The sequence below is a fragment of the Doryrhamphus excisus genome, chromosome 1, assembly GCF_030265055.1.
Source record: "Doryrhamphus excisus isolate RoL2022-K1 chromosome 1, RoL_Dexc_1.0, whole genome shotgun sequence".
In the NCBI taxonomy this organism is placed as follows: Eukaryota; Metazoa; Chordata; class Actinopteri; order Syngnathiformes; family Syngnathidae; genus Doryrhamphus; species Doryrhamphus excisus.
This window is the reverse complement of record NC_080466.1, coordinates 28,799,452-28,811,334: the sequence shown is the minus strand read 5'-3', so window position 1 is coordinate 28,811,334 and position 11,883 is coordinate 28,799,452. Positions and strand designations below refer to the sequence as shown.

General features: G+C 39.7%; 1 protein-coding gene across 3 annotated transcripts in view; it reads left to right on the top strand.

The window, feature by feature from the left end:
• The first annotated feature begins 170 nt into the window (after window positions 1-170).
• The window catches only part of LOC131138724 (centrosomal protein of 128 kDa-like), a 37,896-nt gene continuing 26,183 nt past the window's right edge, over window positions 171-11,883 (top strand). For 2 of the 3 annotated variants that reach the window (XM_058088029.1, XM_058087950.1), the window contains exons 1-12: window positions 171-855; window positions 2,283-2,369; window positions 3,427-3,550; window positions 3,702-3,817; window positions 4,002-4,093; window positions 5,486-5,558; window positions 6,862-6,948; window positions 7,021-7,095; window positions 7,176-7,302; window positions 8,233-8,372; window positions 9,135-9,206; window positions 10,043-10,228. In XM_058088029.1, coding sequence (XP_057944012.1) covers window positions 685-855; window positions 2,283-2,369; window positions 3,427-3,550; window positions 3,702-3,817; window positions 4,002-4,093; window positions 5,486-5,558; window positions 6,862-6,948; window positions 7,021-7,095; window positions 7,176-7,302; window positions 8,233-8,372; window positions 9,135-9,206; window positions 10,043-10,228 — 1,350 coding nt within the window. In that variant the 5' untranslated portion in view covers window positions 171-684. The remainder of the gene's footprint in view (window positions 856-2,282; window positions 2,370-3,426; window positions 3,551-3,701; window positions 3,818-4,001; window positions 4,094-5,485; window positions 5,559-6,861; window positions 6,949-7,020; window positions 7,096-7,175; window positions 7,303-8,232; window positions 8,373-9,134; window positions 9,207-10,042; window positions 10,229-11,883) is intronic. The other variant, XM_058088114.1, reaches the window with a different exon arrangement.

The window sequence follows — 11,883 nt, the reverse complement described above, 5'->3', positions numbered from 1 at the left end:
TGCAGATTCAACAAAATAACATTTTTATAAATTATTTTAGTTGAGCTACTGTTATACTGGAATGCAAATTTTCTTCGTTCATTTCTTCGACGCGGCAGCACTGGCGCAAAAGCCTATTTCTGGGAATTGTAGTTCACAAACCTCACATTCCTTCAGTGTCTAATGGTTAAAAGGACTACGTTTCCCAGCGTCTATTTCTTGCTTGTGCTGCAGTCCGTTGTTTTGCTGCTTAGAGGCGGCTAGTTCAAGTTGCCATAGCACAGCGATGCCTAGTTTTATTTTTCTTTTACTGCAGCCAAAGTGGAAATACTCGCGTGTAACGTAAATGAGAAATCGTTGTGATTGAGATGCAAATGTTGGACATATCGAGAGGTTTGAGGTGGTTTTGGCATTATGCGTGCATTAAGGTTTAAGTTAGCTTGCTAGCATTCAGTTGTTAACACCTGTTGCAGATCAAGCAAAACAAAAACCTGCATTGTAGTTGAATGGTAAAATAATCTTACTTTTTGGATTTAACTAGCAAAACTCAAAATGCCTCTGTGGGATACGAGTGCAGTGTTTGTTTGGCATTATCTTCCCAGCCAAATATTTGGTTGTTATTTCCACTTCTGTTGCCAGTAAGCGTTTACGACACTCTGGCCAATAATCTTCAGATTTGCCTCCTCGGTTGTTGTCAAGCCAAGTATGGACACATCCAGTGGGTCGGATTCGTACGACCGGCGAGGCCGCAGGCCGCAGGGACGTGAATCCCACCGCAGACCGGGGCGAGAAAGGGGCAGAGCCAGTGGTCGAGCAGCTGATGGCCGAGCATCTGACATCTCTGAGAAGATCAGCACACTGTGCGACACTTTGCAGGTAATTTCATTTACACCTCGTTAAAACTGCAAATCACACAAACAAAAATAACCGAGTGACAGAACAAAAACTAATATCATATAGTAATACTACTGAATACCTTTCAGAGTGTGTGGTGAAGTCAGATAATGGCTAGCTGGTATGGTGTCACTTTGCCACTAATGTAGTTCTTCAGGGTGACAATGTTATCAATAATGACATTTATTCATTCATTTTCTATTACACTTATGCCTGGGTATGCTGGAGCCTATCACAGCTGTCTTCTGGCAAGAGGCGGGGTCCACCCTTAACTGGTTGCCAGCCAATCACAGGGCACATATAGACAAACAGCCAATAATAATAATTCATTCATTCATTTCTTTTCTACCGCTTTTCCTCACAAGGGTCGTGGGGGGTGCTGGAGCCTATCCCAGCTGTCTTCGGGTGAGAGGCGGGGTACACCCTAGACTGGTGGCCAGCCAATCACAGGGCACATATAGACAAACAACCATTCACACTCACATTCATACCTATGGACAATTTGGAGTCGCTAATTAACCTAGCATGTTTTTGGAATGTGGGAGGAAACCGGAGTACCCGGAGAAAACCCACGCATGCACGGGGAGAACATGCAAACTCCACACAGAGATACCCGAGGGTGGAATTGAACCCTGGTCTCGTAGCTTAATAATAACAATGTCTCTGTAATGTGGTTAATATAGAAGGTAAAGGTAAAGGTGCGTTGCACGGCTCTCTGTGTGGAATTTGCATGTTTTGCATGTGGATTTTTCTCCGGGTACTCCGGTTTCCTCCCACATTCCAAAAACATAGGTTAATTAGCGACTCCAAATTGTCCATAGGTATGAATGTGAGTGTGAATGGTTGTTTGTCTATATGTGCCCTGTGATTGGCTGGCCACCAGTCCAGGGTGTACCCCACTTCCCGCATGAAGACAGCTGGGATAGGCTCCAGCACCCCCGTGACCCTCGTGAGGATAAGTGGTACAAAATGAATGAATGAATGGAAAAGGTGCGTCCCATTACGTGCATTCTTTGCTGCCTCTTTCTTATCTGTTATTTAAAGGTAAGAGAAATGTGTATTCATATCTCACATAAGGATTGTGGATGATGGACAAATTACAGTTCAGTTTTCCTTTCTTTCAATGCCGAGGCTGTGATTGGTCGGCTTCTAGCACAGTATTTCCTGTGTGTGCTGTAACCGTGTAAGACTTGTTCCGAAGCCATACAACCAATATTTGAATCTGAATCCACACTTTAAAAACGTCAAATAATAAGTACAAAGAGAATAAACTTTAAAAAGCAATTTAAACAGATGCTCGGTTGTCATGCGGTGGTGTTTTTTTTTTTTTTTTCCCCGCTGCACATTAGCATCATTGTGAACGATTGAACATCAGCGCTCACACAGTAATTGTTATGTCTCTCTGGCAGGACACCAATAGGAACTTGACCAAGGTGGACCAGATGCTGGGCCAGTACAGGGACTACACAGACGACCAGGCTCAGGCCATGGCTTTGGTGAGACACCTGTTCAGTTAATTCCCAGCGTAATGAAATATTAGCCATTACACAGATGGCTTTTAAATTGCACAAGGGCAGGGTTGTCTTATTTTTATGTTAGTTCACTCTCAGTTGCACCCTGTCATTGCCGAATATATTGCCGAATATTGACCTGTCTGAAATTAAATGAAGACGCAGTTGAGGATTCAATTAACAGAAAATTGAGGTTGGACTCATCGCCCTTAAGTGTTTCTGAGTCTTGGTTCTGTCCCTTCTCAGGGACATGATCTCAGGGAAGAACTAAATCTGAAACACTTATATGCTAGGACTACGTTAAAAAGCCATAGCATTTCAGTATGCGGAATCAAACTATGGAATGGATTGAGTAAGGAAATCAAACAATGCACAACGATGAGGCAATTGAAGAAACAATACAAGCAGTTGATGTTTGCTAAATACAAGGATGAAGAGTCTTGAACCAGTCATGATGTGCTATATATATCACTATATTGACACTTACTATGGTACCCATTATGTCATTTTATCGTCACATCACCTCATACTTTGATACGAGGTACATTATTTAAAAAAAAAAAACTTTTACTGATTGTAAAAGTAAACTGTATTATGGAAAGCAGGAAGTGAACAAATGTAACAGTTATTGATTGTAAAAGTAAACTGTATTATGGAAAGCAGGAAGTGAACAAATGTAACAGTTACTGATTGTAAAAGCAAACTGTATTATGGAAAGCAGGAAGTGAACAAATGAAACAGTTACTGATTGTAAAAGTAAACTGCATTATGGAAAGCAGGGAGTGAACAAATGAAACAGTTACTGATTGTAAAAGTAAACTGCATTATGGAAAGCAGGAAGTGAACAAATGTAACAGTTACTGATTGTAAAAGTACCAGATGGAGGGGTAGGATTTAATAAGCTTTGCTTCTTCCTACTCCTTTTGGACATGTGGAACTGTGAACTGATTATGTGATGCATTCAAGTGTAACCTGATGCATGTTCAAATGAAATAAAACCATTACCATAGTAACTTGTTGTTGTTTCCTCTTTTCCATTTAGCTTCGGGATAACTTGGAAGAGTCCATCAGCCAGCTGCAGGCACAGAGGTTGAGCAGAAACAATGCTCACAGTGCTTCCGCCTCCACTCTACATTCTAGTGACCTGGACACCTGCCCTGGATCAGGTAGGCACAGAGATTCAGCAGTTGCTCGAATTTTGACTCCAAAAGCACAAAGCGACTATTTGGCTCTTCCATTGAAGCTGCCATCTTGCGAACGCTGTCTTTTTATTATTCACATGTGACCGCTGTGTAATTCATTCACGTGGGGTTACAGATGGTCAACACTTGCACCCAACGTTTCCATCGAGAGACTACACAGGAGCATCGGGACGGAGGAGGTCTCACACTGCCAGTGTCCGCTTCAAAAATAGCAGTGTGTCAGGAGAAGATGTAAGAACTGTATACATTTCATTATTGTCACGTTCATGCATGATCAAAAAGTGTCCTGCATGTTGATTAAATTAGGTTTCATTTGAATACCATGGAAATTAAACCGCTGATTCCTCGAATCCTCAATGTTTTTGTTGACATTTTGTTTTTATGTATGTAATGTTATGTATTACACCAATTCCAGATCCATGCTTTGCACCAGTCCTTGAGGGATCTGCACTGCGGCCAACAAAGACTGTCTCTGGACCTGGATCGAGAAATCCTCCGGAGGAATAGGTATTTCCACAAGGCTATATATAAACATCAGAACAATAAAGTATGTATTATTGTTTTAAACAATGCCAAAGTTTCAGATAATGACGTTTGCACTGAAAGAAGTTTGGGATGGCTTTGAATGCTCGGGTTCAGAGAGTTTTTTTCGACCACCAGTTCACTGTGACCTCACCCGACTTCCTTATATGGGCATGCTCAGGTACTAGCTGAGTGGGACAAATCACAGTAAAATGTAGTTGCCTGGAGGCAAGCCGTGGGTGGAATAAATTAAATAAATTTTAGTAAATATAGCTGGAATAGGTGCAGATTCTGGAAGATATAGAAAACTTTATAGGTTTTTATATAAATAGGTATAGGTTTTTGTGTGGAGTTTATAGGAGTCCACAACTCAATACAAAGGGCCGAAAATTAGCACAATATGCTAGGTCCCCTTTAAATAATCGGATTTAATCACTTTTGTGTGTTGTCCCGGGACCATTATGCGAATTATTGAGAAACTCTGAAAAAAAAAATGACACACTGAGTTCCTCATATGGGCGTGTTCGGGTACAAGCTGAGTGGGACCAATCACAGTAAAGTCTATGTGCCCGGAAGCGAGCCGTGGGTGGAATAAATTAAAACAGACCTGTTGGAAATTTAAGTAAATATAGCTGGAATAGGTGCAGATTCTGGAAGATCTCGAAAACTTTTTGTTTAGGTTATTGTGTGGAGCTTACACGAGTCCACAACTCAATACAAATGGCCGAAAATTTGCACAATATGCTAGGTCCCCTTTAAATAATATGATTTAATAACCTTAGTGTGTTGTCCGAGACCATTAATGCGAATTATTGAGACACTCTGAAAAAAATTACACACTGCTTGCTCCCCCCATTTCAACCCTCCCGCAAGCTTAATGTTCACATTCTGCTCTTATGAGTCAACATTTTCAGTGAGATTGACCGACTATTGTAATTATTAGATGAGGTTATCTCTTCAATTATTATTTAGAATTAACATATTTAAAAGCATATACTATATAGGTACTCATCACCGATGAATGATAATGTAAAATGATCCATTAACGGATGGATGTAGAAGATGGACTGTATATTTTTTGCTTCTCGCAGCAACTTTAATGTGCTGAAGGACAGCCGAACAAAGCCTCTTGATGTAAAACCATTATCAGTGAAACATGAAGACAAGCTTGTAAAAATTGTGGACTTTTTTTTTTAAACACACATTTATAATTTATTACTGACTTAGGGTGAATGACATATGTTTTCTGCAGAAAAAAATTGCCTCTTTTTGGAGAAAAATAGAATCCTACTACAGGCTACTACAGTATTTCTCCAGCAAATATTTCTTAATAATATTTCTTGACTTTGTGGATAAACATTTGTCTTGTCTTGACAGGTCCGATGCTGACACCAGGCTAACAATAGAAAGCCTGTCAGAACACATGCCCACTTCACAGCGTCTGGACTCTGTGAGTTCTTGCTATGTACTGTTTTCTACATTTCATCGTGTTACTTGATGGATTTCAGAGAAAGGCATCAATCCTGCAAGACTAAACACGATACTGCAATAAATAATATCTAAATAATCTCAAATTCAACTATTACAAATTTGCTTTGTATATCGGGATGCCAGAGGTGTTTATTTTTTTCTTTGACACACACAGTCTCAAGTTCTTGTTTTTTTAATGCACAAGATTAGACACATGCAATCCAGAAAATGATATGTAAATGTTACACTTAGGGGGGAAAAAGTATGCTAATAAATTGACAATAAAAGCACAAATACTGCGGATTTCAGAAAACAACAGATGGAATGACACAGCACTCTACAAGAAGCAATGAAGTCTGTAAAATTAAATAATAAAAAAAAATCCAAAAATTGTTACAACTATAATGATGAAAATGGTAATATTAATGATTATAATAATGGTGATAATAATAAAAATAATGGTAATAATGATAAATATTATAACAATAATAATATTACAATGATAACAGGGGAAAAGACTGATTATATCTTGCAAAAAGTGGTAGGCATTTTTTAAGCTTTTGCTTCAGCCTACTCCTTTTTGGGCTTGTGATCAGGTAGTTGAATACAAATGTAAATAATGGAAAATTATATTTTTATTGATGTAACAAATGCACTGTAATGTTTGCACAAATAAAATTAAAAAAAAAAGCTGTCTTGCACATTGTTGTACAGTAGTACGATTTTGCAAGCGACCACAAGGGGGCACTGTGTCTCTCTTTTAGACTGATTAGTACAAGCTCACATAACAAACATACAAGGCAGCTACAAATTAAATTACATCCCTCTCCACCATAGTGTTCTGATGGGACGCAGACAGCCCCTTGGGTGAAAAGAAGTGTTTTTTTTCCCCACCCCCCCCAAAAAAATCCCGGTAAATAAACACACATGAGGAAATGGGAAGAAAACAAATCTTTTTTTATACTACTAAAGAGCAAGGGGAGAGGGAAAGCAGAGGACACATTTATTCCCCACCGATGGGCCCGCTGTGATGTGAATCAAATAGATGATGAGTCACTTGGGTAGATGTTATTGCTCGCAGCCAACAATTCATCACCGTACTCTGCTTAGAATGGATGGGATTGAGTAGGATCTGAAGCCTGGTACAAATCCACCATTATGCCCCGTGTCTCATTCTAAAGAGACGAGGAGGGCCGATGATGTCATAGTTAAGCACCTGTCATGTTTTGCATTGTTATTTGCTGCAGTGTTCATGTGTTTCTGACCTGTGTGTTTGTTTATAGACTTTGGAGAGACACAATGTCCAAGCCCACCATAGAGAGGAACCCGTGACGTATAGACTACACAATGCAGAAAAGGAGAAATTTAAGGTGAGTGTGTGGTTTCTATGTTACAGTATATTGTGCATCACATCTTCCTGTCATGAGCACCTATCTCCTCAGATGGAGCAGGAGCTGGAGAGAGCTAAAAGACTACTGGAAGAGTCAGAGGACAGCAGAGAATCACTTGTTCAACAGGTTTGCAAAGCCCGTTTAAAGAAGCCCCCCACCGGTTCGGCAACTGCATGAGTCCGTCCCGTGTGGGCGATGATCCACAGGTGGTGGACATGCGGGTTGAGCTGCAGAGGACCCGGAAAGAGAAGACGGAGCTTCAGAGGATCTGGAGGCAGCCTCCACAGCCCATGCAGGGCAACTACACTGGCAAAGATGAGGGGAGATTACGAGGTACAAAGTGCACAGTTGACCAATCCACACAAAAAAATGTGCCATTAATTTGTGGGAGTGGGGGGGATGGATGATGTCATTGTTTGATTTGCATAACAGAAAATGACACATGGGCACGTGTTAAGTGAATATCTGCTCTTAGCTCCAAAATAGACAACAGATTAGACAAGTTATTTCAAAGCAAAATCGCTTGCTTGCAATATTAATGTCAGACAATTCATACTAAAATTCATTCATTCATTCATTTTCTACCGCTTATCCTCACGAGGGTCGCGGGGGTGCTGGAGCCTATCCCAGCTGTCTTCGGGCGAGAGGCGGGGTGCACCCTGGAATGGTGGCCAGCCAATCACAGGGCACATATAGACAAACAACCATTCACACTCACATTCATGCCTATGGACAATTTGGAGTCGATAATTAACCTAGCATGTTTTTGGAATGTGGGAGGAAACCGGAGTACCCGGAGAAAACCCACGCATGACGGGGAGAACATGCAAACTCCACACAGAGATGACCCAGGGTGGGATTGAACTCAGGTCTCCTAGCCGTGAGGTCTGTGCGCTAACCATTCGACCGCCGTGCAGCCTCATACTAAAATATTAGTTAATATAGGATACCACATATGCAAGATTGGGGGTGATCTCTTGTGGGGGACAGAGATGACGAAGGGAAGACTCACATGCCAAGACACAAAATGCTGTTTGAATGAGGTGGTAAGCATGTGGAGGACTTGTTTTGGAGACTTCTAGCGGATAATCATAGCAGGTCAGTGTGACATTAATGTGTATCTTAGCATACTTAAATAAATAGTGCATTGTAAATATAATTATAATTATGTAACTCATAATTTTCCATATTAACTTTTAGTTCTGAGCAGTTCAATTCATTTCCTTCTACGTGTGTCCTTCTGTGTCTCGAATGTGCGTCTAGATGGTTTAGATCTGGAAAAAGAGGTTGCAGAATTGCGAGCCCAGCTGCACAAGACCTCGACCAATAGCGAGATCGAAGAACTGAAAAAGGCCGTTGACCGCAAGGAGAGAGAACGAGTCCAGCTGAGTTTACAGTTGGAGGTGTGTTGATGAATAATGAAAATTTGACTGATAAATAGTGCAATCCTGTTTTTGTTTTTTTTTTCCAAAATTGCATCTTTAAATAATTTCTTGGCACTTTGAAGGCAGTTTTTTTGTCCAACTTCTGTTGTGTTGGGAAACGTGTAAAAACATAAAATCTGTGTTAAATAGCGGCGTTCGAAGCTGTTTCATGAATAAAATGTTAGAGGTAGGCTGCATCATTTAATGTTTTATCATTTTTCTTCTCTCTGATGTTCCTTGCAATGAACCTTTATTTCAAATCCCACGCTTCCTGAATCCTACACGTAGGTGTTCAAACATGAGGTGGGTGTTTGTATGTATCACCCAGGCCCCCACTGAAGGTAGATCCAAATAAATGCTTTGTATTTGCAGGAAAAAAAAGCCAAATTGAGATAGAAAGAGGAGCATCGTTCCCCGTGAAATAATTCCATGACTAATCAACCTGTGACTAATTTCTCCTAACTGACGTCCTTGGGAAAAAAAAATTACATCAAAGTGGCTCAACTTTGTTGTTGTGAGGGATATAAAATAATCCACTGCGACTTCATTTTGGACTATTTTTCAGACTTGTTTAAAGGATAATCCAATTTGAAGATGCGCATTCTCTGCTTTCTTTGATGTTAGTGTGTTTTGTTGCTTTTTTTGTTTCTACTTTCTATTGTTTGTTTCTACTACAGCCACTGCGGCCCTTTCAAGACTTTCTTTTCGACCCACAGACCTCTTTTTGTTTCTGTACTCCAGGGCTTGTCTGCAGACATGGCACGGCGGGAGCAACAGCAGGTGCGAATGCTTGAACAACTGAGGGACATACAGGTATTTACTGTAATTCCTAATCAGTGATTTAGTGTGCATTTGTCGCGCAGTGGTAGCATGGATAACACATTTTTCATTTTTAACATGGGAGTGGGAGACAATTTTAATTTTTTAAAAATATATGTGTAGGCCCCACTGCTTGTTGCATTATTTCACATTAGAGTCTCCAAAGCCGTACAATAAGACCATAAATAGTTGCAATGTATGTTAAGGAAAAGAGTTAGGATGCCATCTACTGTAACAATAAGCAACACATAGTCCCATTATAATGTGTTTATGAGCGAAGGCAAATCTAAATAAAAAAAAAAAAGTTAGCACCAAATGTACCTGTGCCAGTCCAAATGTATTCACAAACAAATTAATTTAGAGAAAACACTCTGAAATGTGGACATTTCAATTGCAATTAACCTACTGTAAGATCGGCCATGACAGGCCTGGAGGTGCTGTAAAGTATGTATGCCTTTTATCATGGTTCTTATCATGCTTGGTTCTTTATATAATTGGCACCTCTGTTTTACGGTATTATATAATTAATTTTAATTTATTCTAAATTATTATTGTAAATGTATTGTAATACGTTTTATACTACTCGTACTATAAATAATATTATATAAAATTAACATAATATAAGACTGTTCTAATTCATTAGCATTATTCATTAGTTTTACTACGGTATATCATACTTTATCTAATACTTCAATCTGGGCTAAATGGCAAAAAAATACAATTTCGAGACCAACATGGTTTGTATGGCGAAACCCCTGTTTCGAATTAAATCCAAAAGATGTTAAAATATTGGATAATTACCCATACATGAATCTACTTTTCTCTTTCAGAGTCGAGAGCAGGCGGAGAGGACCGAGACCGAGGCGTTACTCCAAGAGAGCACAAGGAGCAGAGACGAACTGAAGGCCAAGGCCCAAAAAGCTGTGCGCCAATGGAGGGCAAAGTGCAATCGACTGCAGAAGGAGCTGGAGGAGGCCCGAGCCCACGTTCAGCTGCACAGTGCCAAGGCAGTACAGGTCAGCTTGCTGACCTGGTAGATGAATTTGTTAAATGACTACTGTCGTCACAGACCTTGGGTGAAGAAGTTACCACTTTATACGCTGTCACTCAGTGCGGCATTGGAAGTAGCTCTCCCTAAGATAGTAACAGCGCACATTAATTCAAACTTTCTTGATGCATACTGGACATTGGTGAAGCACCAGACAGCAATAGCAAATCATCACTTTAATTTCTGCAAGGGTAATTGGCCACATAAACCATTGCTAGCTGCTTCCCACTAAAATGAATGGAACTTTCCTGAGTGTTTTTAGTAAGTATACTGAGTTAAATGCACATTTGACCTCAAAGAGCGATTTGAAGTCATGTCGCCTGTCAAGTGTGCAATTGAATTGTAATAGTCTTATCACACTTAAGCACAATAGACTCTCGGAACTTGAAAACGAAAATCATTTTAATTGAGAAATCAATAAGTAATTCCGCAGCAAATAGGTACGGACGCTCAATCTCCAAAAAAGATAAGCAAAAAATTTCGTTTTTAGCCATTGTGTGCAACAATTACCAGTCTTCCAGGCATTGACAACAGAACCAAACGTTCCCAGCTTATGTGATTCTGTGGTTAAGTAATCTTGTTTCCACAGCACATAAACCAACACACTACCATTTGCATAAACCTACCGTGGCTGAATTATTTATGTGCTTTTTTTTTTTTTGGCTTCTATTTCTTTATAATGCCCTTTGAGATTAGAAATTGCCTGTGAAATAAGCAGAAATGTCCTCTTGAAGTCTGGTGAAAAGGTGAATTGGATATAATACCTTATAACTATTCAAATATACCTTTTATTAATAATAAAAGATGGTGTTATGTCGCTTTATACTGACACTGATAGTCAACAACGCAAATAAGATGGAACTTTGTGTGTAATCTTGTGGGATCCAATGGGTTCCAAAAGTATACTTAGAGTACTAAGATGAATACTGACATTATAGTGCAGTTTATTATTGGTATTGGTATTACCAGAAAAGGTGCAATGTGATTGTCTGTTATTTTTAAATGTCCAACTATACACAGTAAAACAACACTACAACAACAAAAGTTTATACAAGAAAATATAGATTAAAATGTGCAAAACTATTATGCTTTTTTCCACTTTTCTGACTTTTAATTGTAGTTAGTGTTTTATTCTCATGTTAAACGATGCCAAATTTTCAGATAATGAGGTTTGCGCATTTGGAAGTGAGCCCTGAAAGAAGTTTGAGATGGCTCAAAATGCGTCGTAAAACTGCCCCTTTGTGATGTCACAGAGGGGTGGACCTTCTTAGACGGACGTCGCTGTAAGCCTCTGCTCCTCTGTTTTACTTGCTAGCAATGGATTGGCCGTGCTTGCAGGCGGGTCATGAGTGGAATAAATTGTAGACCGTTTTTGCACAAAGCACAAAATCCAAAGAAATACAGCTGAATAGGTGCAGATTCTGGAAGACCTATAAAGCGTTGCGTACTGGTTATTGTGTGTAGCTGCTCTATAGGAGTCCAGGTGAAAGTAATATTGGCATTCTGTATAGTGTCGACATTTGCGGAACCACACGTCTTTTGGACAGTCAAGGGAAAAAAAAGCACAATTCGTTCACTTCAAAGAGCCAGCTCTAAGACTCGTTTCGTTCAACATATCACCTT